The 25,120-nt window shown below is 40.5% G+C and overlaps 1 protein-coding gene across 1 annotated transcript in view; it reads left to right on the forward strand.

Moving 5' to 3' along the window:
- LOC126457564 (uncharacterized) overlaps positions 1-25,120 on the forward strand; it is a 332,561-nt gene that overhangs the window by 176,418 nt on the left and 131,023 nt on the right. The window contains exon 10 of the mRNA XM_050093978.1: positions 12,063-12,298. Coding sequence (XP_049949935.1) covers positions 12,063-12,298 — 236 coding nt within the window. The remainder of the gene's footprint in view (positions 1-12,062; positions 12,299-25,120) is intronic.

Genomic DNA, 25,120 nt, shown 5'->3' on the forward strand with positions numbered 1-25,120 from the left:
ATCTGCTCTCTGCTGCAAGACCCAGCCTACAGGAAACTCAACAAGGACCCTACATCGACGATGACCAGGAAAACCGTGGTGCTACTGAAGGACTCTCATCTACCAGAGGCAGTGCAGAAACGGCTGTATCCCAGAGCGCCAACGACACTGCGCCTGTATGGATTGCCCAAGATTCACAAACATGGGGTGCCGATTCTGGCCACTATCAACTCGCACAGTGATGGACTGGCCATATACCTGGCGACACTATTAACGCCACCGTGGGACACTGCAGTCATCACGTGAAAAACTACACAGATTTCGTAAGAATACTGAAGGACATCCGAATACAGAGAGATGACCTACTCTTGAGCTTCGACGTCACCTCCTTGTTCATGAAAGTACGTCTACAAGACGCCTTGGCACTCCTTAATCAGCACTTCGAGCCTGAAACAGTGAAGCTTTTTGAATATGCACTTACGACCACCTACTTCAAGTGCAATGGAGAGCATTATGAACAAGTGGATGGAGTGGCCATGGGATCTCCCCTTGCTCCAGGATCGCGAATCTTTATATGGAACACTTTGAGGAGGTGGCACTACAAACTGCTCACCGTAAACCCAGGCACTTCTTCCGCTATGTGGACGACACTTTCGTGATTTGGCAGCATGGCAGGCAGGCACTGGAGGAGTTTATGGACCACCTAAATGGCAGATATGAGAATATCACCTTCACAATGGAAGTAGAAGATAATGGCTGTATTCCATTCCTGGACATACTGATCAGGAAGAAAGCGGATGGCATGCTGGGCCATTCAGTATATGGAAAGAAGATGCACGCAGGCCTGTACCTCCATGCAACCAGCAGCCACCATCCGGCGCAACGCCAGTCAGTACTGACCACCTTGGTACATAGGGCGTGCGTCATTTCTGACAAAGAAAGCCTCTCAGACGAATTACACCACCTAAGAGAGGTATTTCGGAAAAACGGGTACAGTGAAACACAGATTGGTGGGGCCTTCAAGAGGAGACAGGCTGACAAATTTCAGGAAGAGGACGAAGAGAAAGAGGAAGTTAACAAGAGACGCACCTTTCTTCCATATTTGGGGCCCATATCAGCCAAAATCGGGAGGCTACTGAGAAAATCAAACATAAATACCGTCTTCCGACCACCGCCAAAGACTAAAGAGCTGCTGGGCTCATCTAAAGACCCACTTAAAATCAACACACCTGGTATATACAGCATTGCCTGCGAATATGGTCTGCAGTACATTGGACAAACGCAGCGCTGCATCTTGAAAAGGTGCGAGGATCACACCAGGCACGTCCAACTTCGACAGATAGACAAATCTGCTATAACGAAACATAGCATCAAAGAAAACCACACCTTTGATTTCGAGAACACCAGGATGTTGTGCCAAGCCGGGAGCTATTGGGACAGCGTCATTAAAGAATTAATAGAAATACGGGTCCACGAGAATCTTGTGAACAGGGACGAAGGTTATCAACTGAGCGCGGCCTGGAATCCAGCATTAGCTGCAATATGCCACGAACGCACGAAGAACCGTCAAGCTCACGAGACGCGACCGGAATGGTCTGACGGAGACACGAATGGCGCAACCGCTTCCCCCTCCACCCCGCCCGCTGGCTCCTCTGGATCCAGCCTCCCGCAGCCAGGTGGTGGGGGGCACGCTGCAGGTATAAAGGGACCGGCATCGGTAAAGTCCCGGCACTTCGCCAGAAAATGAGAGTATGTCACGCGTCGAAACGTCGCAGTTTGAAGACACCGCCACCCGGCTGGAAGCCTGAGAACTCTTTGCCAAACTACATCTTATCTTCAGATAAGAAGGCTGAAGAATCAGACTACACGAACATACATCCGCATACACACAAAATTACATTTATATGCAAACATTAAAATTATAGACTAAAAACGTGTTGTGATGTGAGAACCTCCAGGTATTGTAGGGGAAAGAATACATGTAAAAAAGGAAACTTACACATATAGGTATATAAACAATATGACTGTTCTACATCACCTATTTGTATAAAAACATGTATATATGTGTGTGTGTGTACAAGAACTATGACTGATTCTACAGCAAGTGTATACAAGGAGGAGGCATGAGTAATGAAAGAGAATGCAAGCAGGTTTGGAGTTGATGCTTATTTGGAAAGAGTAGGTATAATAAATACTCTAAATGTTGATGAATGGTGGGATAGTGGGACTTGAATTGTTGGTGGACATGGTATCTATCAAGAGTGTGGAGGTTGAGAGGTGGAGGAGGACTCTGGGATTGAGTGATGTATTGGGAGGTGAGTTTGGGGTGTAGAGTGGATTGGATTCCTGGCTTTGCCAGAGGATACTTAATAATTATAGTATGCTTGGAAACGTATACCAAGGTAGTGAACCGTGAGGCCTACTCAGACAGATAACGGGGGTGTACCCGGCATTTACCAAGTATATAGGGCACGCGTACCTACATAGAGATAGGATGACCTGTGGCCTGATGAATAGGGACGTTTTATAAAGGGGTGCACCTACCATAAGGGAAAATGGAAGTGCTCTCATAAGATCAACCCACAAGCAAGGTATAGATACTGATCCTAGCGAAAGGGACAGTATCGTGGCAGATGTCATACATTTTATAGGAATTATTGTGGAAAGCGTGAATTTATACAAAACTAGCCTTACTGTGTTTCATCTAAATAAATGAGTGCCTAAACAACACTTTCATTTCACCCAGAGTTCCTCCAAACTACAAGCTACAAACTAGTACAAAGAATGAGAACAGAAAATAGAATATTCAAGTGTCATGAACACCTGAAGTTTACAATTGGAAATAAAGCAAAAGTTTCACGATTCCTAAATACTAGTCAAAATTACTAAGTCATGAACAAAAGCACATGTCTAAAAAAAAGTAGAGTAAGAAAACAGTAGAAAGACTGTAAGCAGAAGCCTGTTTTAGAGAGTACAAAGAATTGTAGTTGAAAAAAAAGTATATAAACATGTAGAAGAAAAGTATATGGTTATGAAATGTAAAATGTTATTCTGCGTGATATATGTACATAATGATTATGTATAAAATATCGCGTGTTCGATCGGGGGGGGGGGGGATATAATTAGTGTTTCGAGAATTTCTGCATAAATTCTAGAACCACTTGGCCTTCTACTGTCTCGAACACATGATATTTTAGATGTGAGAGTGGGATGATAGAATCCTACCTACTGCGCATCGCATGTTTGTGTGTGCAGGTTGAAGTTTGTTGTGAGAAGACTGTAGACACGGCGGTCGAACGGCAACGACAAGTACTTGTCAGTTGATCCATGGGAGTCGTAGTGAAAGAGCAAGGAAGAACTATGGAACTTCCAGGTTATTCTGTGTTAATCGTTTCGGTGACCATTGTTATAAATAACATGAACATTTGAGTTTTGCATTTCTCAAAAAACTCTTATCTTGGACTTGCTGGATGCAGGACGTATTTTACGATATGTTTGTAGTAGAGACATGGTTTTTAAGCCAACTCTGTTCTAAATGGACTTAAATCTGTTTCTAATGTGAGATGATACGAGTTACTTATGAGAAGTTAAATGTTTATGTGCGAAGTGTGAATTTTGTTCTTATGAAACTCAAATATACCAAGAGTCATTTAAAAGTATTCTTCGAGGACCAAATTATTTCGCAAGTGGTGAGAGAATCTTTAAGGCTCCTGTAACTAGCATCATTCTTTGGAGAAGTAGTTTATAGAGATTCCAGAAGCCAGCTATCCAGAGAAGAAGATTGGCTGTATACACCAAGTAAGTCGACTCGTATAAGAGAAGTGGGAAGGTTGCTATCATCAAAAAAATTTGACCGGGCATGACCGTCTGCGGGATCTAGAGAATAAAATGAGATATCATGCTTTCAATTTTAAATAAAATTTCAATATCTTATCTACATTTCATGCATGGCAATGTGTGATGTAAAATCAACCATACACAATTTCTATGTAATGCGTTTTTACCTCTGCAAATAATTCTTCAAAATTTTGTGCAATGCTTTGTTTAATTTGATGCAGTACAGTAACTATTACGAATAGCAAAAGGAAATACAATTTTTGTCAGGTGAAGATATCAGATGGTAAGACGCCCAAAAATAAAATTTTTCAACAGATTGTTTCCCGAAAACTGGGTCATAAGTAGTACTTCATAGCAGGCAACAAGTCCAGATAGACAGAACTTTGCACACTGTATGCAATCATCCATCGGATATAAAAATGAATATCTAGATAACGAAATGAGATGTCATTCTGCTCTTCATTTAACATTAAATTTTTATCTTACCTACACTTCTTACACAGCAATATATGGGCTAAAATCAACAATACGTAAAGTCTACGCAGTGCTCTTTACCTCTGCAAACTTTTTAAAATTTTGTGCTGTTCTTTAATTAATTGGGTGTACCACAGTTACTGTGATGAATAACAAAAAGAAGTTCAGTCCTTTGTTGAGTGAAGATATCTGACTGTTAGATGAACGAAAATAATTTTTTTTCACTGCGTAAATAACCTTGTAGAGACACAACCCTGTTGTTTCATGCACCCTGGCATTGTATGATGAAATCACATGTGGCAGTAAATGATCCTAGTCTTAGTGTGAGTGGTTCATGCAGTACCACTGTTTTCTGAATATGTTAAACTCTGCCAGTACTCTTAGAGTGAAATGGCATAGTTTGCCATTTCTTTAAGTAGTTGACATACCTGTACCATAAGATTGGACATAAGGTTTACCCCGTGGTCTGTTATAGTGACCTCTGAACTCCCAAATAGTAGTACTGAATGAGCGGTGAATGCTTTTGCAAATGTCTCAGCCATCATGTCTTTAATAGGTTTCATAATACGGTAGCAAGAGATCTAAGATTTTGGAAGATCTTGATGCCTCGGGTTAAGGTTGAAGACGTGTATTTGGTAGTTTAAAACTGTGTACCGGAACTTGGGACATTTGCCGTATGCGGGCGAGTGCTCTATCGACTGAGCTACCCAAGCACTACTCACGACCCATCCTCACGCCTTTACTTTCGCCAGTGCCTCAAGGGTTATGAGTTATGTTTAGGTAGCTGTCAGTCACTAAAGCTCTTGCTTGTGAAAGGCAAAGTTCTCGAGATCAACTCTTTGTGTGGCACACAGTTTCAGTCTGCCATGATGTATCATGTCAGTGAACACTCCACTGCAAAGTGAAAATTTCTTTCTGATGTATTTTGTCTTTGTCATTACAACCTCTTAAAACAAGGAAGACAATTTTGAATGTAATTTACATTATCTTTCTTTCTTACAGTCACCAATAGTGATCTGCTATGCACATGTACATGGTACTTTTCCCATTATGGCACACCTGTGTGCTGTCATGATGTTGTTGCAGTATGCACTTTCAGGTAGCCTCTAGCACTACTACCCGTTCCCGAAGAGGCGTTTTCTTATGCAGGTTGTCCGGAAGGAAGGTTACGATATTTACAGAGGATATAGCATGCTGCAAGGGAAGGGAAAAAGTTCCTACAAACAATGATCATACACCTCATGTCTTTGGAATTATGGTCTGCATACGTATGAGGAGCATATCTTACACACCAAGCACTTTGGTGCGACACAAATCAGGAACCAACACATGTACTAGACGTTTATGTAGCACAACGTGTTGGTATTGGTATCGAACATTCACCCAACACCATAACACCTACAGTATTCCACAGCATACCACAGTATGTAGTGTATCCGTCAGGTATATTATTTTCATCTAATGTACCTATAAGACTCATGTGGCACATTGTTTTTGTGATACAGCAGTACATTACTGTAATTTGTTCCTTTGTTCATCACTGGATGTACAGCTCCTAATGCAAGACAGGAAACAGCAGATATTGTCTTCCCTTGTGGGCAAGCAGATGGAAGCAGAGACCATGTGTTCAATGCCTGCGACGCAATCATGCAGTAACCTGGGGTGTTTCAACAATTGTGCGATTCCACGAGATGTAGGATGAAAGGGTGCATTGCAATGGATGGTAGTCACATCGAATACACGATGTGAAGAGTAGCGTAGGGACATGGTGAACATTGACAGTAGCGGTAATAGACAATAAATTGAAAAATCAGCCAACATTTACAGGAACTTTTTTCTTTCCCTTGTTTTGTACTACATCCTCTATAAATACTGAAACCTTTTTTCCAGACATCCTGTATAGTGTGTCATCTCTTGGAATAAAATACAACAAGGTGACCAATTTCTTGCACTTGGTAACAATATCTTGTGCTTTATTAATTCCTTAATAAGCTCGTTGTCTAGTTGCAAGATCCTAATTTTCCTCCTCAATGCATCTTATATTCTGATTTAAGTTGCCAGGTGTTTGTTTAACAATCTAGGATACCAGAAACAAGTGCCAGAAATTCCTTTAGTGATGCTGCTCAGCTTGATTCCGTTGACACGATTCATAACCAATTAGTTTTTCTGTGGTCTCTTGCATTTGTGAGTCAAAAATGCCACTGACGACAACATTACTAGCATCACATGACAGGAGGAAAGGTAATGCAAGGCCTGGATAAGCCAAGGCATATGAACATTTTAGAATTTCTTTCAGTTTTACTGATGCACTCTCACAGTCTCTTGACCAAACAAAAGGAGTTCCCTTCTTTAGTAATTTTGCTAGAGGTTTCATGATGGCCGAGTAATGCTTCACAAAATGATGATGGTAATTTGTTATCGCAGGAAATGACTGCCAATCTTTAATGTGCCTCAGTGCTGGAAATTTGTCCACTGCAGCAGTTAACTGCAGATATGGTATTACACCATATGCTGAAATTATACGGCTTAGATAATGCACTTATTATTGCATGAAACTGCACTTTTTTAATTTCAAATGTAGATCAGCGTCACCAACATGAATTGGCACATTTCTCATTCACACTGCATGCTCTCTCATTGTGCCTGAAAGGACAGTTATTCATCCAGGTATACTAGACACATGGTCAGCTTAAACACCATAAAATTAAATCACCAAAATGTTGAAATGTGGCAGGAGTGTTTCCGAGGCCAGCGGCCACTATTAGGGATTCATAGTGCCCAGAGAGCAGAATAAAAGTTGTCTTTTCCCTATATTTTGTAGCTATAACCACAGTAATACAATGGTAATCAAAGTACATATCTCAGGTGACGAAGAATTTGCACATGCCAAGGTGGTTCAAAGTATCATCAATCCTTGGAACTAGATAGGCATCTGGTTTTGTGACCTTATTAATTAACCATTTTAATGTGTGATAAGCCTTAATTGTGATAAGCCTTTTCTCCATCACCGGTTTTCTTGGAGACTACCACTGTTGGTGAATCCCGTGAACAGAAAGAAGGGTGAATAACTCCTGCTTGTAGCAAGTCTAAAATATTTTTCTGTACTGGACACTGCAGCAGTAAGGTATATGATATGATTTCTGTACAATAGGCATTGTATCACCCATCAAAATCTAATGCTACGAGGTTTGTCCGGAAAATACGTATTAAAGTTGAATAATAACTTTATTTTACAATTATACAGGTGTTACAATATGGTCCCCTTCATATACTCACCCTGAGACGCGATACACTTCTGCCAACGCCGTTTCCACTGTTGATAACATTGCTGAAAGTCTTCAGTTGTGATGTGGTTCAGTTGCCGTGTTGTTTCCGCCTTGATGGCTTCCACATCTCCCAAGTGCCGCCCCCCGAAGCACCATTTTGCATTTCGGGAACGTGAAGAAATCACACGGGGCTAAGTTGGGTGAATAAGGCAGATGGTCAGTCACGGTGATTGAGCTTCGGGCCAAAAACTCGCGCACAACGAGCGACATTTGAGTGGGCGCATTGTCGTGATGAAGGATCCACCTGCCCCCTTTTGCCAACTCCGGTCGAACTCGGGCCACACAAGCTCCGAGACGTGTCAGAACTTCAACGTAAAAATTTCCGTTCACTCTCTGGCCGGGAGGGACAAATTCCTTGTGAACAATGCCCCTAGAATCAAAGAAAACAATCAACATTGTCTTCACATTGGACATTGATTTTTACGACTTTTTTGTTCTTGGTTTTCCTGCTAGTTTCCATTCCTTGCTTTGAGATTTGAGCTCCACATCGAATTCGTAAAACCAGGACTCGTCTCCAGTGATGACTCAGTTGAGAAATTCCCCTCGTTCCTCTGCTTCCAACCAATCCTCACAGCACTCAACCCTCTTTGCTTTCTGTTCTAGCGTCAAGAGCTTCGGTACGATTTTCGCACACAGTTTCTTCATTTCAAGTTTTTGTGTCAGGATTTTGTGAACGATTGTTTTGGGGATTGACAGCTCATCAGCAATCATTCTGACTGTCAATCTACGGTCTTTAAGAACACAAGCCCGAATTCGTTCAACATTTGCATCGGAACTCGATGTCGACAGGCGTCCTGGGCGAGGGTCATCGTTCACTTCTTCTCGGTCATCCCGGAACCTTTTTAACCACTTGTTCACGGTTGGTTCCTTCAGAGAATTGTCTCCGTAAACCTGTTTCAAACACTCAAAAATCTCAGGGCCATTCTTGCCTAGCTTTGCAAGAAACTTGGTGTTGACGCGCTGTTCCTCAATCGGAGAGAGCTCCATGCCGACGGCAGGTGAAAAAGGGTAACTGTCAACAAACTGCCGCACACTCCCACCTTCACGCAGAGTGCTCTGACTCGAACTGAGCGTTGATGGGATTGATTACAGCAGTAGTCTCACCTGGCGGTGACTGCAACTTGTAACATAAAGACATTATTCAACTTTTATACGTATTTTCCGGACAAACCTCGTATGTTAAGGATCTTGCTGGAAGAGTGTGTTTTTTCTCCCGCAAACAATTTCAAACTTGGTGGGAATGGGTTACACTGGATCTCAATCTCCCTTACACAGGTGTTCAGGTTTTTTTCAGTTTCTGCATTTATAGGTGATGTAACTAAATTTATGTAAACTGTTCTTTTAAGCTGTTTGTTTTCGTAGTATGCTGTTACCTCATCAGGCTTTACTTCATGTGTTGTTGGTGAGAATTTTAACATCTCTGTTTCCAAAATTGTCTATGCTCACTGGGAAAAATGTACCCCCTTCTGACAGGCTCATTTGAAATAAACCTCTCTTCATATGCATGTGCTTACCATCTAAAATATCTTGTTAATGGATCCACTAAGAAAAAATATCTGCTCTTAAAAAGTCTTTCTTCACCTCTTTCCATTTGATTTTAATTTGGACTTCTAGCATTTGAAAGTTAACTATGCCTTGAAAATGCTGCAGGAAATTGCTGCCTAAGATGGCATTAAAATCGTGGTCATGCTTCCACACCACTTCAAATGTGAACTGGTATTTACTTCCATCTATTTCCAATTTTGCGAACCTATAGGATGAATTACCTTAACCTATTAGATGAATTACCTTTTTTTCCCAACCCACTCTGTCTACAACACAGCAGTTTTACTGCTTGACCACAAGTAGATTTAATGAACAAAACACTTACTTGTGCTCCTGAATTCATGATAAAGGTAGATTCGCCTTTCAGAAGAGGAGTGAGGGTTTGTGGCAGAACCACTCCCATTTGTGTTTTTTCGTATTTATATTCCTTCAAACAACTTGGTAACCTATTTCATTATCCAGATGACACCACAAAGACAGACAGGTTGCTCTCTCTCATGCCCAATCTTTCTACAGTAAGTGCATGCTAATGCAAAACATCCAGGAGCCTTGTGTCCCAGATATTTGCAATGATAGCAGCACATTTCAGGAATGAATGCTTATCCATTGGGCTTTACCCTGATGGAAGATTGGCTGAATTGCCAATCGTGCTCATGTAGAAGCATAAGTTGTGTGGCCTCCCTCAGTGTGCTCGGCGAAGCACACTTCACATCAGCACCCACATGTAGCTCAGTCGCACTAATGAATACCATTGTTACTTTTCACCAGTAAATATATAATATACAACATAGCTCTATTTGGTCGACAAAGTTCTCTAAATCCTCCCCAAAATTTTGGTGTGGGATGGAAATTTGTCTCTACAGTAGCTTACACTCTGCTTGTCTCCATATCTACATACTAGCACCTTTTTGAGGACATGAAAGCAGCTTCAGGATGGTGATACCTACCAACACTCCATCAACCCTTACAGACATTTTCCCTGCATCCTTTAAACAGTGTATGAAAATGTGGACATGTACACCTTGTCTACCCGAGGAGGTGGGAACCACTGAACCAATTGCAGCATCAATTACAGGCTGGGAAAGAACTGTGTATGGGAACCACAGAAATAGGGAAGCAAGTATAGCTGCGAACTATGCTTTGGAGCATCACATTCAGTAATATCTCATTAAGCCAGCTCCACAGCTCTTCCTTTCTCAACATAGAGTTGCTTCATCCTAGCCTGCAATTCTGGACCCATCTCCAGCTGTCCCTGTGACCTGGTAGTGGTCATGCCTTTAAACTAGACACACCACAATAAATAAAATGTCTTTGGCAGCCACGTTTCTTGCAGCCTCAGACTCGGTGGCATCTCCTCCCTAAGAGTGAAGCTTGCAACTTACGTCTTCTGATCTATGAACGTTGTGGCTGTTTGTGGTGGTGACACAGTGGCAAAAGGCTTCAGGTCAGTGCTGGATTGCCTTACCCAGCCTTGTGCGACAGTCAGTGACCTTTTGCAGCTGCAGCGATAATCACGACACTGTGCAGACTCTTAAGAGGGGCATAGCACTAGGCCAGATGGCCCTGCACAATGGTCTCACACATTCGTTCATGGCTTAGTAATTTGTATGTAGCACCTCAAAGCTGAAAACAGGATGGATTTGGCATCCCACTTGTGGGTGTAGTCAGTATTGGAAAGCATTGTGGGCTTGTAAATAATATAAGGTATTGCTGTTAAAAAGGTACCATATCAGTCTGTTTGCTCGTGGGGGGGGGGGGGGGGGGGGGTACATGGTGAGGGGGCTGAGGGAAGAACAGCGCTCTGATAGCTCCATACCTATCTTGCCAGAAGAGGGGAATGTGAAGGTAAAGGAGATTTGTGACATTTACCATTTGCCCTGGCCACTGTTACAAAAGCCACTCAATCTCGTGATTCTGCAACGTGCTTTGATCGGCAGGGAGGCTTTGCTGATGACAGTTCATCCTATTCCAGCATGAACCAGTTGATTGTTGTTGTATCAGCGTAAAAGTGATGGTTGAAAATGCTATCTGTTTGTAAAATTCAAATAGTAAATATTTATTGCATTTGGAGCGTGGGGGAACATTGTACACTTTTTCATCTATCACTTGTTTTGTGCAGTATTCCACTACGTTGAAGCACTTGCAGCAATTTAATAGCAGCAGAAACTAAGTTTCAAATGTTGTCTACATAGCATCCTTATTGCATATCAATTCATAATTGCAAAAGCACTTCCTTAAAATTTAATAGTGCCAGGACAGTTTTTCATACTTTTGTAACTAGCTTGTTGGTGAGGCTTCAAGAACAAAATCTAGCCTATACACATTATATAAAAAGCAATAGCCATAGAATCATCAGTAATTTGAAGGCACTGGAAAGTTTGTCAGCTAAGTTCGTGATACAGTTTCAGCCATTTATGAATAATCACAATAATTATTATAGTCATATGTAAAACTGTTACATGGCCATGTACTTCCAACATTGATTTTCTGGACTCCATCACCAAAGCTGTATTTACTACTTTAGAATAAAAATCTTATGTAAGAAAAAACATTCCACACCTGTTGCAGTTTAACATTCAATATATTTTCGGATCATTTAAATACACTGAGGACTTGTACTAATCTGATGCTTTACTACTTCAGGATACATTATCATTGTCCTTCATAAAAAGTTCTCTAGCTTCCTTTACAACATACTTGTATTGTTATGATATATTTGCAACTCACATACTTTTAAAGATTGCAAAACTGTGATTTTTTGATTGTGTGGGAAAATACAAGTACAAAGTTAGGTGATTATAGTGCCATTAAGAGTACAGTTCATGTAGGACCATTAACTGTAACGTGTAAAGAAAACCATTGATTTTAGAGCTGGTTTTCTTTTATTTTCATGTATTACAGGCTCAAGCAGAGTGCACCATAAGTAATAATCATCAAAGGCAACTTGCGGGTGCAGAACAGGAGTTGACATCCCACCAAGATGATGATCAGCAGCAGCAGCAGCTGCCAAGTGAGCCTCCATCACAAAGTACATCTCATGTTGGTGCAACTTCTGCTATGTATAGAGATGTGAGGAGACTTCGTTATGGAATATACTGCTTAAATCAACAGATTGACAGTATTCAAAGACTTTGCAGGTGAGTCTCCCTAGCTAGATAATGGGCAGCAGAAGTCTTGGCAACATGAGGGATTAGGTTGAAATTATATAAAAATACAGTACTTAGCATATGCTTCACTTTACCATCAAACTTGGGTTAAACATCTGGTTGCAAACATGAAGCAGGTTTAAGGTACTGTATTAATATTTGAAATGAAGTTCTGTTAGTGTTTTAGACGACTTTGTATCTATATCAGCACATGAACTAATACTACCAAGTCTTTAATTAATATATTCACCTAACTATAAGATGACTCTAAATATTAGACTGCCAACTTTTCTTGAACAGGCTTTGTGAGAATTTATTTTTAATGTGTTATGACTAATAAAATTTACAAACCGTTTTAGTGATATAAAGTACATTAAGAGTAGTGTAAAGAAGTTAACACTAGCTTCTTACGCACTTTATTAATTGTCCACATTTTCGTAATACAAGAAGAAATAAAATAAACATAAAGAAGTGATTTACAAGCATTTTTTCCTTGACAACCTTTTTTGCTTTATTTTTTGTTCTAATAATCTGTGATACCACTATTTTTTATTCACCACCATCATTGGTATCATCTTTATTTGTTAAGCCACTGCCATTTCTTTCTTCGTGGCTCTTCACGGTATTATATCGTGTTCTGAGCCACCTATGACAATTGATATGCCGTACCTTTTGAGTTTTTTCATTATAGATTTACTTGAGATTCTGCCTCAGGCAGTAAGGATCTACTATCCCAGCACAGAAATTGAGGATTTCTTAAACTTTCACCCTGAAGTGAGGGCATGGTCCACTTGAAGAAACCACTCACTGTAAAGCTGTCGCAGGTGTGCCGTAAAATGTCTATTCCCAGCAACATCCATTATTTGAAGTTGCGAGGTATTACCATCAGGTATTGTTACTTTGTTTGTGTTGTTCTTTGGTATCGGATGCTTAGCTTCTTCAGTGAAGTGTCATCTCAAAGAATCTGCCACCAACTTTCCTTCTTTCAAGCTAAGAGCCTGATATTTTGTTCAAGCAACATTCAGCCATTCTAGCATCGGATCATTTTGTCATCCATCTCTTTTCTTGACCTTTAAAGGTAAGTCATGCAGACAGTTTTATCTTTGTGGAGTGGTTTTCCTGCAAAGACTCACATATAAAGGCAGATTCCTTCTGCCCACCACAGCACCCAACACTACTGTTGTTCAGGCATTTTCATTGCCAGACCTTCGTATAGAAACACTTAACTCTCTTCATATTGACATTACATTTGATGGCATATTAAAATACTACATTTACCCTATTATAAGATGAGGTTTATCCAAAATTCATCATTTAAAAAATACAGGGTCGTTTTACACTTGCACATTAAACTGTTGCTGCTGAAGTCAACATTTTTACATTGTTTAGTTGAGTGATAGGGGTAGTCTTACATTTGTAGCAGTTGTCTTACATTAGTGATCAAACTTGGCTGTTGAGGTCACATGTGGATTTATTTTGAAGAATTCGGAATGGCAGGGCTTGACAAATAATGCTCGCGTTCCAGCAGGCTCAAAATTTCTTGATATACTGAAACAGTTTGTACAGTACCGACATTACTCAGACAATTACGTGACCCTGACCCACATAATGTTACAGCCATGAAATTTGTGAGAATCTATGAGCTAGCCATTGCAACACCCTGTTGCTCTGATTAAAATTTGACAATTTTGTGAAACACAGAAATAGCATTAAATTCTATCATCTTACAAACCTCTTTTGTATTTGAACAGCTTTGCAATAATCATTCTCGGACATGCATGGATACCATATACAAACATTAATGCTGCTTTTTAAGTTAAGGTAACATTCAAAAATGGAAATGTTGTCCTTTAAAAAAAACATTAATTGGTTAAGAATCCAGACCAATATTTTATTTGGTTATGAAAGACTGTAATGACTTACTAAGTGGATTGCAGATGAAAAATTCGGTCGCTGTTCACGTTTTAAAATACTGGGCAAGACTGTTACCAGCTTTTAATCAGCTTTGGAACATGATGGTGACATTCAGTTAAACAATAAGGAAAATTAATTCGGACTGAAATATCTAACAAAGGAAATAAATCACATTAAACTGGCTGTAATTGTTATAACAGGAATAAATTAAACCAGCAAGACATGTCATTGACATAGTATCAACAGATGTAACTACCATATTTATCCATATATAGGATGAGATTTTTTGCCAAATTAGTCATTCAACAAATATGGGGTCACTTCTATTTGCAGATTAAACTATTGCTGCGTAGGTCAGTGTTTCTACATTGTGTAATGGATAACATAGGGCTCATCTCACATTTCTAGATGAAACTTTGGCTGTTCAGGTTTTGAACAAGTTTATTTTGAACAATCCTGAAGGGTAGGACAATACTTGCATTCGAGTAGGCTCAATTTCCCACTGACCGAAGTGCTCAGTAAAGTGTCAACCTTGCTCAAACAATCATGTGACATTCAACTCGCGGCGCTAATGAAAAGGATACCTGAGAGATTTTGAACCAGCACCACTACAGCAATCTTATGCTCTGCTTAAAAATTGACAGTTTTGTGAAACAGAGGAGGATATAACACGAAATTCTATCAACTTAAAAACTTTTGTTGTATTTGAACAGGTTTGCAATAAAAGTTCTCATAGATGTATGGAGGCAGTACGCATACATTTATGCTGCTTTTTATGTTTATGTGATTATGATAAAGTAATGGTTTATCAAGAATTGCAAATGAGAAATTCGACCACTGTATATGTGTTAGAATACCAGAGAAAATCGTTAACCAGCTTTTTAATCAGATTTAGAGCACAATAATGATATGCAGATGAAAGGAGGAGGAAAATTAACTCAAAATGGAATGTTTAACATACAAAACAAATCTTATTAAACAGAAGATAATTGTTGTTGCAAGAATAAATTACAGCAAAAACACCAGCTGTTGAGATAGTATGAACAGACATCACTAGATCGAGACAAGCAAAAGCTCAAGAATTGGATTGATAGTGACTGTGATCATTTATTTATGTAGTAGTTTCTATTGTTCATATGAGCTGCAACGTAGAAGATATTGCTATCTGTGTTTCACTGTTGCCTGAGCACAGCAATATGGAAAGTTAGAGAGAAACAGTATCCAGCGTGGCTAAGAACAAAGATGAGTGCAGGGAAGGCAGTGTTGAGGGGGCAGAAATTTTATTGTGCAGCCAGCCATGGGAATGTATTCTTCGTATTTAGGCTTTCTGTGGACATCTACCACATTTAAACTCGGTTTGCCTGAATCCATTTGCACTCGGAATTGAATTTACTTTAAAATTGAACAAACACTGTACAGTAACATACATTTTTGCTTGAGACGGTGAAAGTCTAGATGGAGGATAGTGGTGTACTTATGTGTTTCATCCAACAATATTGTCAACCCTTACCATGAGGTAATGATTGGCAGTGTGTCAGCTGCTGGTTCTACACAACCAATGAGAGAGCAGTGGGCAGACGATATGTTTGGGAGCAATTGTCATTGTAAAATTCTCACGTCAGAATAGAAGCAAAATCTGCTTTCTCTTCACAAAAAACAGCTGTGTTCTGGGTTTCCACAGTAACCACATCATCAGGAATCACAACATATTCAGAAGAAACAGTCTAATATTTGTGACAATGGAGAGATAAGATTCGCAGCTGGCCGGTTAGCATGACGATGTGACGATTACAAATAATGATACCACTGACAGCAAGATAAGTAAACAAAAAAAGGCAGTGAAGATAAAAATGAATATAAACAATTTTTTGTTTATTTTATTCCTTCTTTTATTATCAAAATGTAGACAGTTGATAAATGGCATAAATGTAGAATAGGTGTAATGTTAATTGTTTGACAGAACCCTTACATGAAAAAAAGTTCGTAATTTTGATTAGTCAGATTATGTTCAAAATTATTTTTTTTTTTCAAGGAGCCTCTTAATAAAGGGGGGGTCATCTTATGTTCAGGATCGTCTTACTCAGGTAAATATGGTAGATCGCAGGATTACCAAAAGTTCGAGAAGGAGCTGAATCATAATTGCTGTTGTTGTTTATGTGTTAGTTGGCATTGTTACATGTGACCTGCGCACTAGAAGATAATTACAGGTTGTTTTTCACAGTTGCTCAAGCTCAGCACTATAGAAGAGTTGGAAGGGGACAGTGACACCAGCATGGCTGAGGTCTAAGGACGATTTGGGGTCGGGGGAAAAGTGAGTGAGTGGCAAATTTTGTTGTGTTGTCAGCCATAGGAATCTATACCACACATATAGTGGCTTTTTATGGATATTTACCAAATTTAAACTGCAGTTTGCCAGAGTCCATTTGTAGTCAGAAGTGAACTGACTTTTAGGACAAATACTCAACAGTAGTATTAATTTCGGCAGGGTAAAGAGAAAGTCTTAGATAGGAGCCAGTGGTGTACTTAAGTGTTTCTTGCTGGTATGTTGTCAATAAGTTTGGAAACAAGATACTTTGTAACATTCTCATATCAGCATAAAAGTGAAATCCGATATGTATTTGGAAAAATACAGCTGTGTTCTCAGAAATAGTAACATATTTGGAAGAAACAGCCAAATATTTGTGACAGTGAAGATATAAATTTCACAACTATGCTATTATTATTATTATTATTATTATTATTATAAAAAATGTTGATACAATGAACTGTGGGTTAGTAAGCAAAACAAGGTTGACAACAAAAGGTCCAAAAATTAACATAAATTGTTTCTTTTTGTTTATTTTATTTCTCCTAGTATTGTCTAGATGTAGACAATCAGTCACGGCCTTAAGTTTCAAATATGTGTGAGGTTAACATTTTGGAAGATACTTTATGTCAGTAAAACAGATTTTAAGCTTGATTAGTCAGAATATATCAAATATAAATTGTTGCCGGCCAGAGTGGCCGTGCGGTTCTAGGCACTACAGTCTGGAGCCGAGTGACCGCTACGGTCACAGGTTCGAATCCTGCCTCGGGCATGAATGTGTGTGATGTCCTTAGGTTAGTTAGGTTTAATTAGTTCTAAGTTCTAGGCGACTGATGACCTCAGAAGTTAAATCACATAGTGCTCAGAGCCATTATAAATTGTTCTTAAGGAATGTAACTATATTATTAAATCGCCAGTGGAGATGCTGAATCACAGACAGGCACAACAAAAAGAATGTCACAAATAAGTTTTCAGCCAGCAAGACCTTCATCAAAAATAGACCCCCCCTTCCCCCTCACACACACACACACACACACACACACACACACACACACACACAAATCACATGACTGCAGTCTCCGGCAACTGAAGCCAGTGGCTTCAGTTGCCAGAGATTGCAAGTGTTACATTATTTTTTGGATATTCCATTGTTTGATTTTTCTCTAGCAGCCTCTTAAAAAAAGGGGGGGGGGGGGCTCGTCTTATATTCAGGATCGTCTTACGCTTTGGTAAATATGGTAACCAAGTGACTTTTCGGGATTGCCCACAAGTTCTAGCAAACAGTCTCACTGTTTCCAAAGATTGGTCGTCTTATGATGATACACGAGTAGTTTTCTGTCAAATACTGCAGAAAGTTACTGGGTTGTGTTGTTACGCTTTGTAACTTAAGACCTGCTGTTATGTTCGGCTGATTCTTTACTGTGGTATTAGGTGGCGAAATAAAGTCTGATTGTCAGCTAAGACTGCCTATTACTCAGTCTTGTTCACCTTACTATTTCAACACATTTACCAACCTCTTTTGATGAAATGTCATTTCTTGAAGTGCTGCAATTACTGCTGTTAAGTAAAGAGTACAAATACCACACCCAGTTCTCAAAATAAATATGATGCTTCTCTTAAGCAGCGTATTGTGTATTATAGTCTTGTTTTATAATGACTGTTTGATACAAAAATACTTCATCATTCAGAAATCATGACTGTATTGGGAGAAAAGGCTAAGTCTACAGATGGTCTAACTTATTTAGGAGGTTGCAATTGAATAAGTGTTTAACAAGTTTACAAGTGTTACACCACCCTGCCTTCTTCATCATCCATATGCATCAGACCATACATACTTTGAATTGTGCATTTGGAAAATTCACCTTGTCTCCACTACCTTCATTTGGATACTCTCTTGAGTAATCAGGAAAACTCATTGCATTTCTCTTGCACTGCACAGTGTACCTGTATTGCTCTAATTAATGATCCTGAAATTGGTGTTGTATTGTCTTTGTGAACCAGTTGGTGAATTGCAAATTCAAATATTAAGTTTCCTCAACAGAATCATGGCTGTCCTTGCTTCCATTATTAATTGCCACAATTTATTGTTCTTACGGCCTTAAGGAACCTGAATAACACTAATATCCTGTCAGCTTCCTAGTGCTGAATCGCCAGAAAGCAGTCCAACAGTGTGCCTAATCGTTAATTATCAAGCATGAAAATAAACTGTGTTGTTGAGCAGTAGCTAGTTTAGTAACGTTGTTGAACCTAGTGCTTCATTTGTTATACCACATTTCAGGTTTACAGTTTAAACATATTAATGTTAAAATTAATATTTCTCCTGTAGATATATGTACTAATGTTAAGTATTTGTACATTTCTAAAGGCAGTTCAATCCCATCTACATTTGTATTAAGGCAAACTGCGAGTCAAGCGTAGTAGATGTTCATAAAATGTAAGGTATGTGATATGCCTTCCCATTGATGACAGTACAACAAAAATTGCTGCTTGCTTGCCACTCATGTTCCCACATTCCCACTAGTTCTAGGCCAGGCTGGTACCCCTGCTCGACCACTCTGTAATCACCTAATTAAATCTGTGAGGTGAACTCAAATATCAGAGCTTTATCTGTGAATGTAAGATCCCACTATATTTGTCAAGTATGAATTTGGGTAAAAACCTCTTCTTATAGTCTGTTGAATCAAATTTGATCTTGTGTGAACACTTTGTTTTGGACACTGCCCAAGGCGAGTATTGCAGACAGGACATTCCCTGCAATGCTTTGGATAGATATGTACCCATGTACAGACACTTCAAAGAAGCTTCTAAAGAAACAGACATAACTGCACAATGGGGGTAAACAAAGAATAAGACTATAGATAGAGAGGCACTGAATCAAAAACGTTGGGCTGTAGAGGAAGCAATGCATGAAGCCATATTGACTACACCTTAGCAGAATTTTGCCCAATGATCTTTCACAATACCCAAAGAAATTCTGGTCATATGTAAAGGCTGTTAGGGGCACCAAAGTTAATGTGCAGTCAGTTGTGGTTGAGACTGGAACAGAAATTGAGAATAGCAAAACAGAGCTTTATTAAAGAAAGCCCAGGAGAACTGTGACTCCAATTAAGTGCCCAAGCCACAGAAAAGATGGGCGAAATAGATATTAGTGTCAGTGGTAGTGAGAAACTTTTAAATTTAACAAAGCTTCAGGACTCAACCAAATCTACACCCAGTAGTTGGAAGCATCCACAAGTCACACCCATTAACAATAAGGGTGATACAGGTGATTCACAAAACTATGATCTAATATCCTTGATACTGAATTTTTCTAGAATCTTACAGCATGTTCTGAGCTCAAACATAATGAGGTGTCTCAAACAAAATGACCTCCTCCATGCCAACTAGCATGGATAATGAAAACATCGATCATGTGAAACCCAACTTGGATTTTACTCACATAACATACTGAAAGCTTTGGATCAAGGCAGTCAGGTAGATGCAGTATTTCTTAATTTCCAAAAAATATTTGATTCAGTACCACATTTACATTTATTATCAATAGTGCAATCATATGTGATATGAAGCAGGAGTTTTTACTGGATTGAGGAATTTTTTGGTAGGTAGGAAACAGCAAATTATCATGGAAGGAGGGCCATCGGGTGTGCCCCAGAAAAGTGTATTGGGACCCTTGCTATTCATGTTGTGTATTAATGACCTTTCAGACAATGTTAACAGTAACCTCAGACTTCTTTGCAGATGATGCAGTCACCTGTAATGAAGTACTGTCTGAATGGTTCAAATGGCTCTGAGCACTATGGGCTTAACATCTGAGGTCATCAGTCCCCTAGAACTTAGAACTACTTAAACATATCTAACCTAAGGACATCACACACATCCATGCTCGAGGCACGATTCGAACCTGAGACCGTAGTGGTCGTGCGGTTCCAGACTGAAGCGCCTAGAACCGCTCGGCCACACCGGCCTGCGAAGTACTGTCTGAAAGAAGTTGCATAAATATTATGTATGCAGTCAGATTTTGAAGTGGTACAGAGATTGGCAAACTTGCTTTAAATATTTGGAAACGTAAAACTGTGCACTTAAAAAAAGTAGTAGTATCCTATAGTATAGTACCAGTGAGACATGGTTGGAATCAGTCAACTCATAAAAGTATCTGAGTATAATGCCTTGTAGGAGTGGGGAAATGGAATGATAACATAAGCTTAGTCGTGGTAAAACAAGTGTTACAACTTCAACTTTATTGATAGAATTCTGGGAAAATGCAATCAGTCTGCAAAGGAGATTGTTTACATATCACTCATGTGGAACATCCTAAAATATTACTCAGGTATATCATACCAGAGACAGAGACCAATACTGTCTGATGGACTGTGCAGGGACTAGAATACTAGGAGGTCCAGTCAGGAGGTTGTGGGGCACAGATGTGGGGGCAAAAAAGAAACAAAAAAGGAGAGTAGTGAGGAAAGACAGGCAGATGCGTTGGCAGTGGGCAGCAAATAAACAAGATGGGAGTGGGGAAAGTGTGATAGGACGCAGGGGATGAAACTGTTGGATGGAGGGTGTGGGACAGTATGTTACTGTAGGTTGAGGCCAGGATAATTACGGGAATGGAAAATGTGTTCTAAGAATAACTGTCTTCTGTGCAGTTCAGAAAAAACTGGTAGTACAGGGAAGGATCCAGATGGCCTGGGTAGTGAAGAAGCCATTGAAATGAAATGTGTCATGTTTAGCTGCATGTTGTGCCACAAGGTGGTCTACTTTGCTCTTGGCCGTAGTTTGGCAATAGCCATTCTGGTGGACAGCTGGTTGGGGTTTCACATATTGTTTACATATCTGTTGTGATTCTGCATGTCTGTATGTATTTTTTACATTTCTTTTCGCTTATCCAGTTACTCTCACAACCATCAATAATTTTGCCCATTTCTGCATCATTTCCGTTTCCTTTACGCCATTCCTGCCACAATGGGCCATTCACCATCTTTATGCACTAGTTAAGAAAAGTATCCCTTTCCTTGGCTAAAACGCAGTCCAATATCCTGTTTGTCAAATGCTGCCTAAACCATGGAATCCCCCAAACAGCATAACTGTGAAGAGTCCTTTCTCTGGATCCCACCCATCCTTTCATAATGACCTACACCTTTTCAGATTCCACTGATCCTTGGACCTCATAAGCCTGGTACAGCAAAAACACTCCTTCAGGGCACAGGCATCCCAGAACTCCTCTGCTCCATCCACAAGATACTAGCACCCAAATTTAACTGTGCTGGACATATCAAAGACCTACTCTCCTTCTCCTTCTCCCGATCCCTGCAGTGGAAGCACTTCTTTGCCACCAATCCCTCTAACCAAAACCACCCTAATTCCAACATCCTACCTTGCCTCATCCAGTTCCTGCCACCATCCAACTGTGACCCCCCCCCCCACCCCCCTACTATTTAACCACCCTCTGGTCACCATCCAGGAATTCCTTACCTCCAACTTAGCTCACCATCCTTCCCCAGATCACAAACCTTCAGTAGAAGAAAGGACAGCCACATGCAACCTCAAAACAAATCCTAATCTAATAGTCTACCTGCAGACAAAGGTTTCATCATTGTTGTTATGAATTGCAGTGACTAGCTGCCACCAGAAGACCTCTGCCAATTATCTGACTCCTCCCCTTATAAACTCTGCCAGAGTGATCCCATCCTAGAAGTCCAACACAATATCCAGTCTCCACTTAAAGCCTTAGACCCTTCCCAGAAAACCTTCTACATGCTCCTCAAAATCCACAAAACTGACAATCCTGGATGACCCTTGTGGCTGGTTATTGTGCCCCCACTGAAAGAATTTTTGCACTCATTGACCAACATCTCAACCATTTACCCATAATAAGACACCAACCACTTCCTTCACCGACTCTCCACCTTACTCACCACTTTATTTCCTGGATCCCTATTTGTCACTTTCAGCACCACCTCCCTATACACCAACATCCCTCATGCTCGTGGTCGCACCACTATTGAACACTACCTTTCCCAATGTCCTTCAGATTCCAAACCATCTACCTCATTCCTCATACACCTGACTAACTTTATCCTACCCCAAAACTACTTCTCCTTTGCAGGGAATGTATATAAACAAATCTGCGGCACAGCCATGGGTACCCGCATGGCACCCTGCTGGGCCAACCTTTGTTATGGGCCACCTAGAGGAGACCTACCTCGTCTTCCAAAACAACAAACCCCTAGTCTGGTTCAAATTCACTGATGATATCTTCATGATCTGGACTCGTGGCCAAGGCACCCATCTTTGTTCCATTACAAACTCAACACCTCTCCAATCCGCTTCACGTGGTCCTCCTCAACCCAGCGTGCAACCTTTCCAGATGTTGACCTCCTCCTCTCTGATGGCTTCATCTGCACTTCTGTCCACATGAAACCCACCAACCATCAACATTACCTGCATTTTGACAGCTGTCATTCCCTGCACACCAAAAAAATGCTTGGCCACCCGGGAATGGTGTATCTGCCGTGTCAAAAGCTCCATTGCTCAATATGATGAGGGTCTCACCAAGGCCTTCATAGACAGGCACTATCCCCCATACCTAGTCCGCAAACAGTTTTCACCTACCATTTCCCCTCACACTCCCAATCCTCCCACCACCCACAAGAAATAGCCATAAAGGAGTGTCCCTTCATCACCCAGTACCACTCCAGACTGGAACAGCCGAACCAGTTCCTTTGCCAGGGCTTTGATTACCTGTCATTATGTCCTGAAAGTAGGGTCATTCTACCGGAGATACTTCCCACCCCTCCTAAAGTGGTATCCTGTGGCCCACCGATCCTCCACGACATCCTAGTCCATCCCTATTCCTCTCCCAATCCCAACCACTTGCCACAAGGACCATATCCCTGAGGAAGGCTCAGTAGTAAAACATGCCCAGTTTCCAATATACCCACCCAGCATTTCCTATTCGTCCTGTCACAGGTTTACCTACCGTTCAGGCCCTAGAATACCTCCGAAAGCAGCCGTGTCATACCAGCTCTGCTGCCATCATTGCACAGCTTTTTATGTTGGTAGGACTACCAGCCAGCTGTCCAGTAGAATGAACAGCCACTGCCAAACTGTGGCCAAGAGCAGAGTAGACCATCCAGTAACACAACATGCAGCTGAACATAATGCACTTGATTTCAATGTCTGCTTCACTACCCAAGACATCTGCATTCTTCCCTCCAGCACTAGCTTTTGTTAACTGTGCAGATGAGAGTTATCCTTCCGACACATTCTCTGCTCCCATAGTTATTCTGGCCTCAACCTACGGTAACATACTGTCCCTACAATGATTATCCAACAGTGTCCACCCCCTCTGTCCTATCATCCCCTCCCATCCTCATCTCCCACCCTGTTTATTTGCCGCCCCTTGCCAAGGTATCTTCCGTCCTTTGCCTGCTGCTCTCCTTTTTCGCTATGTTTTCCCTATGTCTCTGCCCCACATGTCCTGACATAGTGCGAATTGGCATTTTAGTCTTTGTACACTCAACCAGACCGTGTTCATTTCTCTCTCCACCTGTGCACTACTGTCCCTTCCCTTCCCCTCCACCTTCCCCTTCCCCACCCCCTCCAGCTTGTTGCTTGCATTCCAGTGATAGTTGCATTCCAGTCCAAGATCCTGGTGTTGGCAGCCATGTGTGCATGAGGTTTTGTGTGTGTGGGGGGGTGTTTACTGATGGAGGCTGTGGCCAAAAGCTTATGTAAGTGTATTTTAATTGTGTCTGTCTGCAACTTCACATTGTGCCTTCTTTATGGTAAGTAGCAATCTGTCTTTTCCTACATTGTTGATTTTCCAACCTGGAGTTTCTCTTGTTTAAATGTATATAGAGGACAGCACGAACGGTCACATGGATCCATAGGAGAGTGTTACAGAGATGATGAAGTAACTATACTGTCAGACTCTGATAGTTCTAAACTATCCTGAGAAAGCCTACTTACAAAGTGTCAAGAACCAGCTTTAAATTATAACTATAGGAATGTACTATAAGACCCTACATATCACTCTCAGGATCGTGAACATAAAATGAGATTCATTACAACGTGCATGGAGGCATTTAAACAGTCATTCTTCCCATACTCCATATGTGAGAGGAATGAGGAAAAACCTAAATTACTGGCACAGTGGATGTACCTTCTGCCATGCACTTCATGTGGTTTTCAGATTGTAGATGTAGATGAAGAAATTGATTTACAGGTAGCACATATAGCTATAATAGATTCTAGAATCAAGCATAAGGAAGGCTTGCGAGGTTTTTATTTAGTCAGGTAATTAACTACTAGTAACAAGATCGAGTTTCAGTTCTCTTAAAGGCATATAGCTACGCATTTTGTTGAAGTTGTAAAATGACCGGTTGTTTCTAGACTGCATGTGTCTTGGCTGACCACACAGTTCCATGGACAGAGATGATCAATTCTTGTAAAGTCTTCATTGCAGATCAATAATTTTCAAGCACCAATCATACTGAAGGTAATTAATTTTGTTGTACTACTGCTTTTTGAAACAACCAAGGTGCATTAATTTTATTTCCATAACCAAGTAATTCCACATGATGCTCACTTTG

Source organism: Schistocerca serialis, chromosome 2, assembly GCF_023864345.2.
Source record: "Schistocerca serialis cubense isolate TAMUIC-IGC-003099 chromosome 2, iqSchSeri2.2, whole genome shotgun sequence".
Lineage (NCBI taxonomy): Eukaryota > Metazoa > Arthropoda > Insecta > Orthoptera > Acrididae > Schistocerca > Schistocerca serialis.